This window comes from Uranotaenia lowii, chromosome 2 (assembly GCF_029784155.1).
Source record: "Uranotaenia lowii strain MFRU-FL chromosome 2, ASM2978415v1, whole genome shotgun sequence".
Lineage (NCBI taxonomy): Eukaryota > Metazoa > Arthropoda > Insecta > Diptera > Culicidae > Uranotaenia > Uranotaenia lowii.
This window is the reverse complement of record NC_073692.1, coordinates 87718878-87736344: the sequence shown is the minus strand read 5'-3', so window position 1 is coordinate 87736344 and position 17467 is coordinate 87718878. Positions and strand designations below refer to the sequence as shown.

Below are 17467 nucleotides of genomic sequence, written 5' to 3'. Positions count from 1 at the left end.
AAATTAACAGCAGAATATGGCAACCGAATTTGGCAAACGGTGAAAAATTTCCCGAAACTTTGAGGAACAATCTTCGACGACGATCGCCTCAAAGAACTGCAAATGACGGCCAAACAGAAGCGCCTTCTTATACCGCACGTTAGATTGTATATAGTTACTGTGTTCTTAGATTGTTAATTTTATTGCCTTGAACGATATAAATAAAGAATTTTTTGTTAAAAAGATACTTTTTTTCGAAGAAATTTCTTGGACCTTTACTTTTTCAAAGAAATTTCCAAAACGCATGGGCATCCCCATGTCAAAATATACAGAATTGACTAACAGGCTGAAAGCTCAAAATGAATAAAAGCTTTTTGCTCACGCTCTGCGTAAAGCGACCAAACATAAAACTAAGTGGAGACACTTTTCCTGAAATTGTGTGGAATTTTATACAGAATAGAGTAACTTTGGTTACCGTGTAGAACAAGAATATTTTTTTTCTGCTGTTTCTATTTTTTTTTTCTTTGTGATGTCGAAGGTAACTTCGACTGTTTTGCAAGTTTGTTACTATTTAATGATTTAACAAAATGTTTTTAAAATGCGGAATAAGATATTTTGTTTTTGGATAAAAGAATTACCTTTGAGTGGTTTTTTATCGCGTGGAGGTTTCTTAAATTGCTTTTCGATTTGATGATGAGTTGAGGAGCTTTGGACTATCATCGCTCATTACATGTAACGAATTTTTATTTTCCTAGTTTGTGGCAGACTCCAAGAAATTTTCCTGTGGTTATGCAATTTAGGTCGTATGCAAGTTTGTTGTATGCAAGCTTTTGTTTAATTTGTTCCAATTTATTGAAAGTTTGTATAATTTTTTTTGTAGAGAAATGAATCCAACTTAGATGAAATTTCAGGGACTAGATAAGGGAAAATTGATGTTGAAAAAGTTTCGCTGACTGAATGTTAGAGTCAAGACCCATCTTTGGGTCACAGTTTAAAAATAGAAAATAAGGCGGTGCCAAACACCGAATTTGGTTGGATATCCAAATACGGCAAACGCATCATTTCTCATCATAACTGACAACCCGTGCAGTATATGAGAACCCGCATGGAGCAGTATCATACAATAACGATCACCATTATCTTCTTCCCAAGACACCCAAAAGATTCCCTCTATAGTTTTTGGATTATAAATGAACGATTATACTAATCGTTTTTTCATCAAATGGAATCGTTTAGACACAAATAACGATACAGGGAACGGGTTGTTAAGTAAATAAACGATTCATTTTTTTGATTTTTTCTAAAGAAATTTTTATAGAAATTGTAGCAAAACGATAGATATAATCGTTGTTATATCATCCATTTCAACTGTTTAGAACGATACAATGTATCTTTAGTAGATCTTTTTACGATTTATACAGCAAAAGAAAACGATTCGTGCTGAAATTCATTAAATATTATTTTATTTCTTAAAGTATGGCATTTTATACATTATTTCACTGTTACATTATTTTACTGTTACAGGCCCTAATTCCTCGCAGGTCAAAATATTGTGCATTTTGTTATTTCAACACATATTTCTCGATTTGATACATAAAAGTACATCAATCAACCAAGCAGATTGTTTGACTACATTCTTTCAATTTTAAGGTAAATCTATAAATGGTATAATGTGGTATTATTGTTATTAATATTATAAAAATATCTTGTTTTAGATCTTCTAAGATTCTGACGGAAAACAGATCTTGGAATTGATCCCTAAGGGGTCCTTTTTTCTTTTCTAAAAGTAGTTTGAATGCTAACAGTTGAGTCACCACGACTATAACGGTTCCTCGTCTTCCTAACATAGCATAATCACAGAGAAGAATAGAGTGGTATAATGAAATGGATAATAATTAGCAAAATTAAACTTTCAAAGTAAAATGCCTTAGTAAATAAACATATGAATAAAGAAAAATCTTCTAAAATGCACAGAATTAGGACTGTTGACAGTATGTCTTTTTTCACGTTCCTACATTGAAAAATTCCATGGCCCCATCCAATAGGATTCGTTTTCGTCATCCTGGTTGAAGTAGGTAATATGTTCGATCATAGATTCGGATCACATCTGCAAAAAAAAAGTTTTGTTATAAAATAATGGAATAATGTACTTATTATGTTTGATAGCTTACCCTAAAATCAGCCAACAAAGCTAGGTATACATAATCAGAATTTTCCATTTCGCTGAGTAATTTTGGTGCGCCATCAGGCGATGTTGACCGACGTCCCCTGACGTGATACCTGAAGCTCAAACGGAGTAATTGGTATGCGGAACATTTCCGGAAACATGTGTCCGACGTGTCTCTCAAGGTGTCGGGTTCACTGCTCAGTTTGATCATCATATCCCTTTTCTTCACCGTCATCATTTTTAACGCTGCGTTACGTTTCTTCTATTTATTGCTAGTTTAGAGGATTTTTCGTAAACGCTTACAAACTAAATTCGCGCACACCATTTTTTTCCAAAGTTGTCAGTGAAGACACACTCAGAGTTTTGTTTGAAGGATTATTACTCGTATCTTTTAAAAATATTTTTTTATCATTTCAAGCGAAGACGCATGAAAAATAAAAAAATTAGTTAAAAATTAGAAGATTTAAGGACGATTACAGGAATAATCACTATTTGTGTAATCAGATCAGAATAATATCAACGATAACGGGTATGATATTTGATTATGCGGGTTAAGGCAATGCAAATCTTGCCGTGCCTAAAATATCCAAATTTGAGTCCAACTACCGTAAGATGAAAAGATGGGAATAGAAATAGACCAAGAAAAATGATTATGATCACATGGGAGAACTATTCCCTTCATTCCGATAGACATCGACACTCAACCAGTATAATATTCATACGCCAGGTTGGTCTCCTGTAGTAGAATGTTAATACATGGGCGTCGGAGAGGCGCAAGATGTGGGTTCAAGTCTCACCGGGAGACAAGGCGAATTTTTTTCACATGTTTTTCAACATCAATTTTCCCTTATCTAGTCCCTGAAATTTCATCTAAGGTGGATTCATTTCTCTACAAAAAAAAAAGTTTCGCTGACTGAATGTTTGAGTCAAGACCCATCTTTGGGTCACTGTTTAAAAAAAAAGTTTGTATAATTTTTTATTATCAAAGCCCGCAAAATCTTTGTTTTTTATAATATTATAGAAAAATATTAAAAATTATAAAAAAATACAAAATAAACCTGTCCGTTTGAAAAAACTTAATCAAATCTGTTTTGAGGTATTTAAGTCGCTTTTCAGATTTAGATTCAAAGTTTAAATGATAAATCTATTCAAAAATATGTATTCAAAAACATGATACAACTTTGATACAGTGTCGTGTCCTGTAATACGTCGTGTGTTACTTGTGTAGTTAAAAGTTCTTACGTTGGCACAACCCACTAAAATGAGTGATCAGGTATCAGGTATCAGAAAAGGGTTAGGCTTAAAAGCGGCACGTTATCCAAACAAACGGGAAAATTGTGCCTAGCCTTTTTTGTAGATTGAATCATGTACTTGAGATATCTGAAAACCTATAAAAAGGATAAGAAAATTAATTCAATGTATTAAACATGAATGATTAAAAAAAAATTAAGTTTACATAGTCAGATTGTTTATTTCGGCCAAACGATTTATATATGAAGTAAAAATTTCTATAATTTTTGTATATGTTGAACATTTGCACTTGCTCTAATGTACCAACTCAACTCCCAAAATGTCGCGAATTAAAAAAGAAGTTAAAATTCGTGTGTTGGACACTTGGATGTGAAAAAAGAACGAAGTGGCGAAACGTTTTGGCATTCATCCGGCGAGCGTGAAATCTATCATCCAAAAGTTCGGGGAACCGGAATTCAACCGGAATCGATCGATGTCCATACGGGATTTGGCGAAAAAAGCTGGGACATCGATCGGAATGGTACAGCGGATCAAGAAGCGGAACAACCTGAAGACATACAAGAAGTAGAAAGTGTCCAAACAAACGGCTGAACAAAAATCACGAGCTAAAACAAGAGCCCGGAAGCTGTATCATCGGATTTTGCAGAAGCCAGATGCGTGCATTCTCATGGACGATGAAACTTATGTAAAAGAGGATTCCAGTACTCTTCCGTGACCACAATTCTACACTGCAGCTATTGGGGAGGATGTGAGTGACAACGAGAAGTCGATTGAGTTGGAAAAATTTGGCCAGAAAGTGCTTGTGTGGCAGCAAAGATATTATATTAAATTGGCAGGCAATCTTCTCCTGAGGATTGAAGTCGACGAGTTTCTTTACAAAAGGAACAATAAATGCCGATATCTACCAAAAGTAGTGTTTGCAGAAAAGGTTGCTACTATTATATGAGAAACATACGACTCCACCATTGTTCAGGCCGGATTTGGCGTCAGCTCACTACGCTAAATCCACTCTTAGATGGTTTGAGGATAACGATGTAGATTTCGTTGAGAAAGATATTAACCCACCAAACTGCCCCCAGCTTCGCCCCGTAGAACGAAACTGGGCTATTGTCAAGAGAGTTTTCAAGAAGGATGGTAAGGCCAACAGGACCATGGCGGTTTTCAAGAAAAATTGGAATGCTGCAACCAAGAAGTATGATCAATCAGCCGTACAAAACCTAATGAAACGCGTCAAGTCGAAAGTCCGAGAATATTACCAATAATTACTTTTTTACTTGTATTTCTTTATAAACTGTAAGAATAAGCTTTTTAAAACAATTCCGAACTGTTTCTTTGTTTGAATCATCGATAAAATCAATACAATAAAAAAAAATGTGTTTATAACTTATTATTAATGCTTTTTTTTTATTTTCATCATATGTGATGTAATTTTACAAAAAATTTTCGAAGTGTGTAGAGGATAACGTTCGTGTCTTTTAAGCCAACGGTCATGATATCGAAAATGGTCACAGTGGACTCTCTCCCCAACAGTAAAAAAGTGCTCTCTAGAGCCACCATTTATCATTTGTTTACTACTTGGAAGAATCATGAAGTCGAAGGTTTGAAAAAGGAATAAGTCGATAAATACCATTTTATTATCTTAGTTTTTCACTAGGCCTATGTCTTATACAGTGAGCGGCAGGTTGCTTCAGTCGTGCGATATTTAACCGAGGCGGGCGTCGGTTTCGTATGTTGTTCACTACGGAGAGTATTGGGCACATCTTCACCATCGCCAGATAGTGGTCTGACTCGATGTTGGCGCCTCGACTTGATCTGACGTCGATTATGTCCGAGAAGTGCCGGCTGTCTATCAAAACGTGGTAGATCTGTGATTGCGTTTGATACGGTAATCTCCAGGTGTACTTGTGTGGGAGGCGGTGCTGGAAAAAGGTTCTACGTACGGCTATTCGTTTAGAGGCGGCGAAATCTATGAGTCTTGGAGACACTGATTGTGGCCAGTTCAAAGCATCATTGAAATTCTCTTCTGCTTACTTTTGAATTTCTTTCTTTCACCCGAAAGGGATGAATCATCCGCGAGGATAAAAATCCCGGAAAAAAGAAAAAAAAGAAAACAATTCTTTCACCCGAGCAGTGAATAATGGATTCACTTTCATTCTAGTAATGATAGTAAACTCTTCAATAGTGAAATTTGTTGACTTGAGACGAATAAAACGAAATTTCCTTTTAATTCATTCCTTTCGACGATTCCATTGTTCGAGTGCGTTCGTAGGAATTGCATCGCAAACCTCGGGAGAAATAAAGCGTTTTGAGATTCGAGACTCCCCATCGATTTCGGACTCAATAAATTATATCTATTTAATCGAGAACAATTTATATTTGTGTTCCTAATCTAAACGTTATAAGAAATGCATATCTGTCGTCAACGGTCTAGCCCGAGTTTTTCCTACTACAGACATCCTTTTCGTGCCGGCGCAAAGAACTCTGATCCTGGAAGACCCGGCCACAGTGACAGGTAAAGGTTCGCCCGAAATGCCCGGCCGCCATGTGCCGGCTGAGTCCGGACGAGTATTTGAACGATTTGTCACAGAGATTACACTTGAAGGGTACCAGCGTGGTGTTCGGATTGTGTTCCTTCTCGATGTGCAGCTTTAGCGCGTTTTTCTGCCCGAACCGGCGATTGCAGTGCTCGCAGGGAAACGGTTTGTACTGTAAGACAGTTTTGTTATTACTATAGTTTTTTGGAAAACCGAAAGGTGTGAAAAGTGAGTCCGGATTTAGAGGGGAAGGGAATGGGAGGGTGAGAGAGGGTCCTGGAGGAAAACACGCTAAGATGTTAGAGCAAATCAAAACCAAAAATTCTGAATCAAAATTGAACTGTTCAGTTCAGGGAGGTTGCACAAGTCAACAAAGATAACATTTATTTTTCACTAGGTGTCAAGATTCTAATTATTTTTTAAAGGCGTTGAAAAGAAGGGAAAAAATCATTTTTTTTCGGCATCACTATAAACAATTACTAAAATATTAAAAATGTTGGTAAGTATAAAGTCAATGATCAACTTTTAAGACTAGTGAGAAAAAAAATTGTTTTATTTTTTTGTCAATATTTCCCTATGCTATAAAAAACGAAATTTTGATAAAATATGAAATGAATTTAAAAAAAAAATGGATCTTTGTTATTTTTCAAAGAATTAATCAAAACGTTAAAAATTGTCAAAAGATGTTAAACAAAAAAATTAAAGTCTTAAAAACCTTCCTTCTCGGTCCCTAACTGCACCTTTTAGATACGATATTCCAGAAAAGATAAAAGCATAACTATTTACACTTTTCCTGAAATGAGAAACTCTACAATCCTTTATTTTTCTATTTTTGAATAAGGTTTCTAGAGTCACTTAGCATGAAAAGAATAATCATCCGGTTATGGTCAATTAGACCAGGATTACTATATAGGTTTTGAAATCAAAACAAATCAACCAATGAATAAAAAAAGTAACAAATTTACAGGGAGCTTTTATTATTTTTGTACAAATTCAAAAAGATTGATTTATTTTGAAAATTTGTCATTTTTTGCTAAGTAATTTTGGGCATAAATCGATGTTTTTATAAGTCTGTTAGTTATTTTTGCATTTATAATACACGAGAGTTTGACTAACGAATAGTAACAAAAATTGTAAGAGCTTACAATACATGAAAACCATTATTGATCGGTTATAACTGAAAATATCATTGATTAGGATTAACAAGATATTTTGATGTAAGATCAAAAGAAAGCCCTATTAGACAAGGATATTTTTAAATGCTTACCCAACTCATAACTTTTCGTTTAATTTATTTCTATTCAAAACTTCAAAAACATTTAAAGTTAACAACTTGAGTTTTCAATAAAATATAAATTGAAAATGTTTTCACCAATAATTCAACGATTTTTGTTACAGTATGAAAGTTTACATATAATGGGTTAATGAGGTCTTTAAATTTAGGATTCTGTTAGTAGAATTTTGGATCAACTAACTTACTGATCACCGGTTACGCTCTGTTTCAATAAATTAATTCAAAACATAACAACAGGAAATTTTCAAGAGCTTACCCCAGTATGAATCATCATGTGTCGTTTGAGAACCTCCTTTTGGATAAAACCTCGGCCGCACTCTCCACAGAGGAACGGTTTTTCTCCGGTGTGAATCCTATAGTGGCGATCGATAGAGCTCTTGGTGGGGCACCATTTTCCGCATATATTGCAGATATGTCCACTAACCGGATGAGTGCTAGCGTGAGTCTTCAGCTGTTCGATAGTCTCGAAAACCTGCTCACAGTGTCGGCATCGGAAGGTTCCATCAGCTTTGAGGGCTGCCATAGATTCACGGCGTTTATTGGTACTTTCAGTGTTAAACTCCATACAAATGATGGACCCATCCTTACCCTGAACTTCAACCTTCGTTCGGTCCCTATCTTTTTCCACCTTCATGACACATTTGTCATCGATGTCAAATCCCGGTTGCTCAGCCAATTCTGCTTTAACTGCATTAGTAACTGCCTCTAGCACATCGTCGGAATCGTCGGATTGTCCGTACAGGTGCTGCTCTTCTAGATCTAACTCTTCATCCATTCCGTACGCATCTGGATCCGAAACCTCAGATATGATGTACTGATTGCTGTGATCTGGCTGGGACGTGTTGTATTTATTTTCCTCGTCTTCGTCCACTTCTAACATTTCCTCATCGTAATCGGGATATTCGGATCCTTCAGTCGCTTCTATTGTGAAAGAAGTGGAAGACTGACTGGACAAATGATTGGGAGGTTCAGAAATGAATTCTACAGAAATCAGTGATTTGCTTCCAGCAGCACTGTGCTGTTCGTTGAAATCATCTATATCATGTGTATTAGTTGCAACATTTCTGAGATTACGTTTGCGGTAAATTTCATTTCTTACTGAAGCTTCCAGGTTTCTCATTTCATCTTTAAGGGTTACAATTTTCTGCTCCCAAGGTTCTTGATTACGTTTCTGCTCGATTGCATCGATCTTACGAATGTAGCTGAGACTGGCTTCGTAATCATCATCGTCATCTTCCAGTTCGTCCAGAACTGAACTATTTTTCCCGGCTGCCAAAAGTTTAACGTGTCGTTTTAACCTGGATTCATTAACCCGACATCGATTACGGAAGACGTACGTTTTCTCCAGCTGGTAGTGACATGCTTGACACACTTTCTTGGGCAGATTATCCGAACGGTGAATCTGCACGGGCAAAAGAACATTCCAGTTAAAAGTCTTAACATTTAACATTTTGAAAAAAAAAACTTACCTCGAGCGATACGCTGGCCATAATCCGCATCACCAGCGAATTATCTTCGGAGGAATCGAAGATTTCATCGAGCACATCGGAGCTTTTCAGACACAACCGACAAAGATTCGAACAGCTCTCCTGCTTTATCATGTTGGCTGAATGTTTCTGGTTACCTGGATCAATAAGTTTTAACTTGAAAAACCGATGAAAATGAGAAATTCAAAAAATCCAAAAATTTTCTCGAAAGCAACAGCGAAATGCGATTTTTCTTCTTCTTCTTCTTCTCTTTCTGCTTACACGCTCGTTTTCATTTAACCAATTATGTTTATAGAATAACCATTTTATGGTGTTTGCTCTAAAACTATCAATATGGTTATTTTTTAAGAATTTTTCTATGTTAAAATTCAACCATTTATCAAGTTCTCGTGTATGAACCACAAAATGGTTGAAAAACTTGACGTTTTTTCTTCGCCATATTGGAAGCTACCGTGGAGCGAACCGAACGTGTTTTGTTTTTCATTTTGTCCGTACGAATAAAACAAGGCTGGAGAGATTCTAAAGGTAATTGTTTTATCATTTTGAATATCCAATTAAAAACCCAACCAATCAACAAAAAAATTAAATTGCAGTGCATCAAGTGGACGACTGCGGCAGTCCGGATTCAGTTCCAGTGAAACAACAGCACCGAACGCGGAACTACTTACTTCCGGAACGAGCAAACATGAAGTGCTTCAAAAACTGGCCACCCCGACCATTCTCCATAATATAAGGATGGACCTAAGATTGGTATACAGCCCAAAAAGCTCCACCCACCGGAGTGGAATTGCGGTCAGCAAAGATTCTGTGCTACAGCTGCCTCCCAGTTGCCTTTAGCACAAAGCGGCAGAAACGGAACCGGTAACTTTTTTTTGCGGACCGTTTTTGTTTTTCATTTATGCAATAATTTCATTTTTTCAGCCTGTCCAAATGCCGATTTTGGTTCTCTAGAAACATTCTCTGCACTAGAGACACTTTTCAAGGTTAACTTTGAAGCCACAGCTGAGGAGGTCTTGAAGTTGGCTATACACATTGTTGTTCCGGCGACCGAGATGAGCTATTTCCCTTGTTGCAGCTATTTCCTAGACAATGCTCATCTGTTCCTGACGAGCGAAATCGGCTTTTTGATTTTTCTGAATCACTAGCATCAGAGCCAAAAGATCGGAACTTTCATCGGGAAAGTGAAAGTAAGTAGCTCGATGCTGTTCCGATAGGCCCACACAACAAAAATCGTTGAAATTTCCCCCTGTATTTATCATCAAGAAAGCAGAACATCTAAAAAATAAATAAAAAGATGTAAAAACACAAAATTGTTTAAATTTTATTTTTTCTTCTCCCTCATTTTGCATTATGGTTTGAAAACATCCATATTTCAACTTCTCCTCGAGAATCTCATTCGGTTAAAAAATAACCATATTCGAACTTCTCCCCTAGAAGTCATTTTATGGCTTCTCATAGAGAACTCATAAAATGGCATTTCCCGGGAAAAGGTCAAAAATGGTTATTTTTGAATCGTAAATGGTTTAATAATTTCTAGCGTGTATGGCCAGTCTGTGTATTTTGGCTTTACAGACTATGTTGCCAAGTCTTGTCGATTTTGTGAAACCGTGAAGCTTCTGTACTGTGGGCTCAAGTGCCTCTTTAGTCTACTAATTCGATCGACTATAGTTGTTGTAATTTTTAATTAGTGCTCTGACAGTTTATGAATTTATTGTTTGACTCTTTTACGAAAAAGGAAAAGATTGTAGTATTATAATATTTTAATTAAATCTGGATTTTGTTTTGTTCCAAAAACTTTGATATTGCTTTGTACGTTTTTTCTTTGGAGTTTAAAAGTAGTGTTTCTATGTTGTCGTTTAAAATAAGGCAAGGAAAGTTGTTTCGAGATATAGTATATTTGTAGCATTTAAAAAGTAGATGGTCAATATTTTCTGTAGTTCCGCATATTTCACATTTGTCGTCTTCTATTAGTTTCCATTTGTACAGTTTTTCTTTAGTTATAGTGTGAAATGTTCTTAGGCCGATGACATAGTGAATACGATGCGATGCGATGCGGTGAATGCGGTTCAATGCGGTGAACCACATTTGATGAAAATGTATGTGAATCGCTTAAACCTGACATACTCAACGCGGCGAAGCAGATGTCAATTTGTTCCGCCGCTCGAGTTCGCGTAGGCTGCGTCCGTAAATTTTCCGCCAATTCGCATCGCATCGCTCTCACTATGTCATCGGCCTTAGTCTTCCTATTGTGATTGCTTGTTGTGTGTTGAGATTCATGTTAACGAACCAAGGTTTTAGTGTTGGTTTCTTGTATATTTTAAAGTGCAGTTTGCCTTTTTGTGTAGAGATATATTTGTATTCTTCCTGCCAGTGTTTAATAAATTCTGTTTTAGCTAGGTGGATTGAATCGTTTATAGGTATTTTTGTATCAAAGATTTCTAGATTTTCACAGCCTTTTTTTGAGAGTTCATCTGCAATTTCGTTGCCTAATACTCCTGCATGTCCAGGGACCCATTGCATTTTAATATTTTTGTTTGAATTCTGTATTTTATTTAGTAATTCTTGTACTATAAAATTATCTTTCCATTTTCTGTTTTTCAGCGTTATTAATCCAGATTTTGAATCTGAGTATATAACAAAATTTGTTTCGTTTTTAGACATTATTGTATCTATTGCGACACTAATGGCTAGTAATTCAACGTTCATAATAGATAGGTTTTTATTTACTTGATGGCATATTTTCTCTTCACTTGATTCAAAATAAATTCCTATTCCACAGTTCTTTTCTGTTTTTGATCCGTCCGTGAATACTTTTTCGTAATTTTCGTATTTTATCTTCATTATATCTTCTACCTTTTCTTTGATTTTTCTCTTATTTTTTTCTTTTTTGTTCAGGTTTTCGATTTTCTCTTCTATTTCCAGTGATTTCTCACATAGAATAATTTCTTCCTGATTTTTAATCGTATCCGTTTGATTTATAATGCTTTTTTGCGAGAAGCATGTAAGTTCTAAAAGTGTATATTGTTTTGGAAGTACCTCGATTTCCAAAAATTTTTCTATTATATCGGTTATAGGTTTTTGATTATTAAAGGCTTTAATAACTTCTTTTGTTGCTAGCCATTTCGCTCTAATTTTTATAGGCATCTCGCCTGCTTCAGCATAGAGGACGTTGATGGGTGTCGATTTCAATAGCCTTAGTGATGTTCTTAAAGAGTCATTAAATGTTGTATTGAGTTTATTTAAATTTGATTTTGCTGTGATACCATACAAAGTAATCCCATAATCGATTTGGGATCTTATTATTGCTTTGTTTATTTTTAAAGCTGTTTTTGGATTTGCTCCATTCTTCCTCTTACAAATAACTTTCATGACATTCAGTCTTTTTTTTATTTTTTGATTTAGATGGTTAATATGACTTTTATGGTTTAGTTTTTCATCGATAATGTATCCTAAGTATTTATGTTTTTCGACTTGTTTTATAATCGTATTTTTTATCTTTACTTCAATCTTGTCATTGATTTTCCTATTATACAAGATAGCTGCTGTTTTTTCAGCATTTATTTCAATTTTCAATATTTTTAGCTGTTCAACTAATTCATCAATTGCTATGTTACATTTTTCTTCTGCCTCTTGAATCGATTCTCCTGATACAGTTAGAACGAAATCGTCCGCAAATTGTAATAAGCTGATATTTTCTAAGTTGTTATTATGTAGTTGTCTCGTGTACATATTAAATAATGTTGGTGACAAGGGGCAACCTTGTGGTAAACCTTGGTTATTATCTTTTGAGATGAATTTGTCAGTTAGTTGGAGTGATACTTTTCTTTTAGTTAGATACTGTTCCAGCCAATTCAAAATTTTATTCGGAAATTTCATTTTATCTAATATTTCAAAAAGGATGTTAACTTCTACTGAATCAAACGCCTTGGTTAAGTCAATAAAGACAGAAATAGTTTTCATTTTATTTCTTTTCGCTTCTGTTACTATCGAGTTGAGATTGTTAATACAGTCGATTGATGAAAAATTAGCTCTGAAACCATATGAATGATTTGGCATAAGATTATTTTCATCTATAAATTTTTGAATTCTATTTTTTAATTCACAGTTAATAATTTTCAGGTTTGTGTTTATTAGCGCTATGGGTCTATATGATGATTCTAGGGTTTTGTCTTTGTTTGGTTTGCAGATCGGGATTATTTTTATATTTAGCCATTTTTCCGGAATGATTCCAGTCATCCAGACTTTATTTGTGATTTCTAATATTTTTATTTGTAGATCCGTTTTAATATTTTTTAACATGTAATAGGATAATTTGTTCTCTCCTGGAGCTGATCTATCTTTTTTTCCTTTCAGAATTTTTATCATATTATTGATGGGAATATTTCCAGAATATTTTTCCTGAGATACTTCATAATTGTTTGATACAAATTCCGGAATATTTCTTTTTTGAAAATTTAATTCCATGAACTTATTGGCGAGATTTTCATTTGATATTAATTCTAAATTTTCCTTATTTTTATAGTTTCCTTCAATTTTTTTAACAATTTGCCACATTTGAACTACATTTGTATCTTCATTTATTTGTTCTAACATGTTTGTTCGATATTCCTTAATTGCTTTATTTAGCGCTTTTTTAAATTTGTATTCTGCAGTTTTAAATTCTTTTTTATTCTCTAAAGTGAGGTTTTTTCTAAATTCAATGTGTTTTTTATTTTTAATTTTGTAAAGATTTTTTAAGTTTTCGTTCCAGTAAGGTTTAATTTTCTTATTGTGATTTGGATTTATTATGTAACTTGCACTATGAATTGCTTTCTCTATTTTTTCATCTAAGTCATTGACATCTACTATTTCCTTACATTCTATTTCATTTAGTTTTTGTATTGCTTTTGCTTTGTTTACTAATTCAATTGTAGCGTTTATATCAAATTTATTGTAATTAAATATTTCACATTCGATAAGTTTATGATCTGATCCTAAGTCTTTATCACTTATGTTCCAATTTACTTTACCTGCTAATTCCGGTGTTGTCAATGTTAAATCTAAAGCTGCAGGTGTTTGATTTATTTCTGGCCATGTAGTGGCACCCCCTGTGTTTAAGAATATAAGGTCATTATTATCTAAAAGGTCGCAAATATATTCCCCTCTACTGTCTTTTTTATTGGAGACGTTATCCCATATGGGATGGTGTGCATTTAGATCACCCCCAAGTAATACTGGTGATCTATTATTTTGTATGAAATCAAAAAGATTTTTCAAAGGCTGTTTTATACTATGAAGGTTTTCGTTTGGTGCTATATATATCGATATAAAAATGATTGGGGTTTTTATGTTTTTAATTTTAATTGCAATCATTTCCAAATCTACATTCGGAATATTTATTTCTTCAAAAATTAGAGTAGGGTGGACAAGAATGCATACCCCTCCATACCCTTCAGGTCTACATTTTTTAATGATTTTATAATTATCAAATTTATATTGTTCGGTTTGTTTTATCCAGATTTCTTGAAGCAGAAATATGTGTATAACATTTTGCTTGATATAATGTTTAATTGCTTCTCTTTTGTGAATTGCTCTTAAGCTCCTAATGTTCAATTGTGATATTTTTAAGTTGAATTTGAAATTATCCATGACGTTATATTTTATACTTGTTGTGTTGACTATTTGAGTAATGTTTCTATCTGAGTTATAAGAGCTCTTGTTTTATTTGTTTATGTTGTTTTTGTTAGTTTTTCAATAGCCTCATTTATAGTAGAGCCTATTTCAATTTCTATTAGGTCAGATGTTATTTCAGAAGTCTTGTTTTCATTGTTATTTTTTGTAAAAATACTCATAATTTGTTTTGTTAATGCTTGTATATACTCGATGTTCGTTTTTTCATTTTCTGTGGTTCTATGAGGATTGTATTCTATTGGTTTTTCTTTAATCTTGATAGGTTCCCCTATTACAAGTTGTTTTGAATTTATCTTCGTTTTTTGTTCGTTTTTGTTTGTTTTTTTGTAACTGTTTATTATATTATTGTATTGTAATACTTTTTGTTGTTGGGTTGGTCTGTAACCTGTATTTTTTAATATTGGAGGTTCCAGTGTCGGAAATTCTTCATGTGATTCTAATGCCGAAAAACGATTTTGTGTTTTTGGGTATAATCCCTTAGCTTCCGCAAATGTCAATTTATTGAGAACCATTGATTTGTTTATACTTTGTCTCCTGGCTCGTTCAGGACAATCTTTAAAATTGGAGAGATGATCTCCTTTACAGTTAATACATTTTGGTTTATTATTCGAACAATCTTTGTGGTCATCATTTAGTAACAAACCACAGTGATTGCAATTTTTCTTTCCGTTACATGCTGTCGCTTTGTGTCCAAAGCGCCAGCAGTTTTGGCAAATTCTTACTGGGTACACATACATTTCAGGGTTCGTAAAAACTCCGAAAATTTGCAAGGTCCTTGGGAGTTCAGGCCCTTCAAAAGTAATTTTTACTGATCTTGTATCTATCAATTTATTACCATCTTTTCTTTTAATTCTTTCCGCTTTTAGTATTTTCTTTTCCGAGAGAGCATATCTGAAAATTTCATCTTCAGAAATTGATATTGGTATTTCTTTGATTACTCCAATTGTTTCTTTAAAGATTTTAGGAATAAAGGCTATGTAGTTATTTGATTTTAAAATTTGTGTCGCATTTAGAATTTTTTCAGAGTCCTGTGGTTTTTTGTAAGTTAATTTATATCTAAACTGGCCTGCCCTTTTGATTTCGGCAAATTGGTTCAATTTTAGCTCAAATAAAAATTTCCCTACTTCCATAGGTTCTAGAAGCTTGTCCTCGTTTTTGGTAGAAATTGGTTCTAAGAAAATCACATTATATGAATCGTTTTTGATCCAAATTTCTTTTTTGGCAGCACTGCTACTTGCGGGGGTGTTTGTATCATCTGTGTAATTATTTACCTTTTTGGTTTGCGATCTAGTGTTATGTGCACGGTAAACAAAGTTACTCTATTCTGTATAAAAATCCATACAGTTTCAAGAAAAGTGTCTCCACATACTTTTAATTTTGGGCGTTTTAGGCAGAACGTGTCTAAGAAGCTTTTATACATTTGCGAGCTTTCGGTCAGTTGCTCAATTCTGTATATTTTGACATGGGGATGCCCATGCATTTCCAAGTTTTCTTCAGAAAAGTAAAAGTAAATGAATTTTTCGAAAAAAAAATCAAGAAAATAAATTCTTAATCGTAGCAATAAAATATTTATTGTCAATCCAATACAATCCTGGTTCCGAAATGTAGTTTTTCATTGCAGTTGGCAACAAATTCAATACCTCAATAATTCTTCTAAGAGGGCATCCGTCTCAACATCCGGTACTGATTCGTGCCTATATGACCAACCTGGATGTCAGGAGGGTACAAAGCATCTGCAAAAAGGATTATAGAACAATAATCAGTAATGAAAATGAAAATTATTCACAAATATGTTTAAGATACCTGTTGGAACAGTTTCGATGAGGTGACCAAAATAAAACATTCGTTCTCTCAAGCTTGCAAGGAATTTCCTGAAAATTAAAGTGAAGTCAATATTTCATCTAATAAGAAAAAATTGAAAAAGGCTTAAAATCTACGATTAAGAATATTGAGACGCAATAGCTGACCTACCCGTTTCGGCAGAAGTATCCGATGCACATCCGCCGAGGTTCTAAAGAAGGCGACCTCTTCGATGAGGTCTTCTGGGTTGATTTTTTAACCTGTTTCGATTGTCGGATTAACCATCCCGAACAATGAGTATGATCCGGGTAAAGTAATTTTGTTTCTCCACTCTGCTCAACAACACCGGTTCCTGATCAACGACACTAAGACTAGCTTCCAACCGTTTCCAGAAAACCTGATATGGAAATTTTCTCCAATGCCGATCTGTCCAGCTTGTCCAGTTTATCTAAACGGATGCAGTAGCGTCAATTAAAACGTAACGGATAGTTATGATTTCTCATTTCAATTGAGTTCCAAATATGTACCTAATCAACGGAAGTAGCCCATGCAGAACAAGATAACAGTAGCTCCTTTTCCGCCTTTTCCGTCGGTTATTTCCATATGCAAATCAGACAGCTCCACCATCCTGATGTGATTTTTATTTTGACGAACCTTTAACGTGCCGTGAGAATTAAACAAAAAGATCAAACAAACAAAAAATGCACATTAACTTACCAATTTCCGAAGCTCATACGACATATTCTACATCAAAAAGTTTCAGTTTATATCTCATTTTAATGGATTTCAATATAAATTGTTTGATTAATTTTTTTTTCTATTAGCAAAAAGTTTTTAATTTTTTTTCTTTTTCGCTTCCACATCCCTTGCAATAAAATTCCAACAACAGCAAACTTTTTACACAGAGTAGAGTAATTGAGTTTTAGTTCAATTCTGTATATTGGGAGCCCAAAATTACCCAAAATTGAATTGGGGATATACAAGTTTTGAGCAACAATCGAATAGTTGTGATGAAGGTATATTCGCAACACATTTTGAGACTAACTCAAATTTTCCGTGTGTTGTGTCTGATAATGTGATTTGTTTGTTTTTTTCGTTTGATGTTAGTGAGTTTTCCTCGATTTGTGTATCTGTGTTTTCGTTTTCTGTTGGTGTTTGTGTGTTATCCGGCTTGGTTTTTTTGTTGGCGTTTTCGATTTTTTCCATTGTACGTTTTCGAGAAAGTTCCGATGGCGTCGGATTTAGATTTTCCGGAAAACCATGAAATGTCTCCTCGTCCATGTCC

At 34.3% G+C, this 17467-nt stretch overlaps 1 protein-coding gene and 2 long non-coding RNA genes across 3 annotated transcripts; 1 reads left to right on the top strand and 2 right to left on the bottom strand.

Moving 5' to 3' along the window:
• Window positions 1-5785: 5785 nt before the first annotated feature.
• LOC129746175 (zinc finger protein 184-like) lies at window positions 5786-8945 on the bottom strand. The gene is made up of 3 exons (XM_055739705.1): window positions 8695-8945; window positions 7482-8627; window positions 5786-6103 (listed from the first exon to the last, which is right to left on the bottom strand). The coding sequence occupies exons 1-3, from the start codon at window positions 8824-8826 to the stop codon at window positions 5825-5827; spliced, it is 1557 nt and encodes a 518-aa protein (XP_055595680.1). The 5' UTR covers window positions 8827-8945; the 3' UTR covers window positions 5786-5824.
• Window positions 8946-9155: 210 nt separating this feature from the next.
• Window positions 9156-9976, top strand: LOC129743795 (uncharacterized). Its single transcript, XR_008736680.1, has 3 exons — window positions 9156-9237; window positions 9306-9573; window positions 9634-9976. It is a non-coding gene; the product is annotated as an uncharacterized LOC129743795 (long non-coding RNA).
• Window positions 9977-15942: 5966 nt separating this feature from the next.
• Window positions 15943-16818, bottom strand: LOC129747297 (uncharacterized). The gene is made up of 4 exons (XR_008737482.1): window positions 16710-16818; window positions 16354-16630; window positions 16186-16253; window positions 15943-16115 (listed from the first exon to the last, which is right to left on the bottom strand). It is a non-coding gene; the product is annotated as an uncharacterized LOC129747297 (long non-coding RNA).
• Window positions 16819-17467: the final 649 nt, after the last annotated feature.

Excerpts from the sequence above, each read along its gene's own strand:
- LOC129746175 (XM_055739705.1), bottom strand. The coding sequence starts at position 8,826 with ATGATAAAGCAGGAGAGCTGTTCGAATCTTTGTCGGTTGTGTCTGAAA. Across the intron at positions 8,628-8,694 it reads TGGCCAGCGTATCGCTCGAG|ATTCACCGTTCGGATAATCT; the intron begins GTAAGTTTTTTT and ends TTGCCCGTGCAG. Across the intron at positions 6,104-7,481 it reads ACATGATGATTCATACTGGG|TACAAACCGTTTCCCTGCGA; the intron begins GTAAGCTCTTGA and ends ACTGTCTTACAG.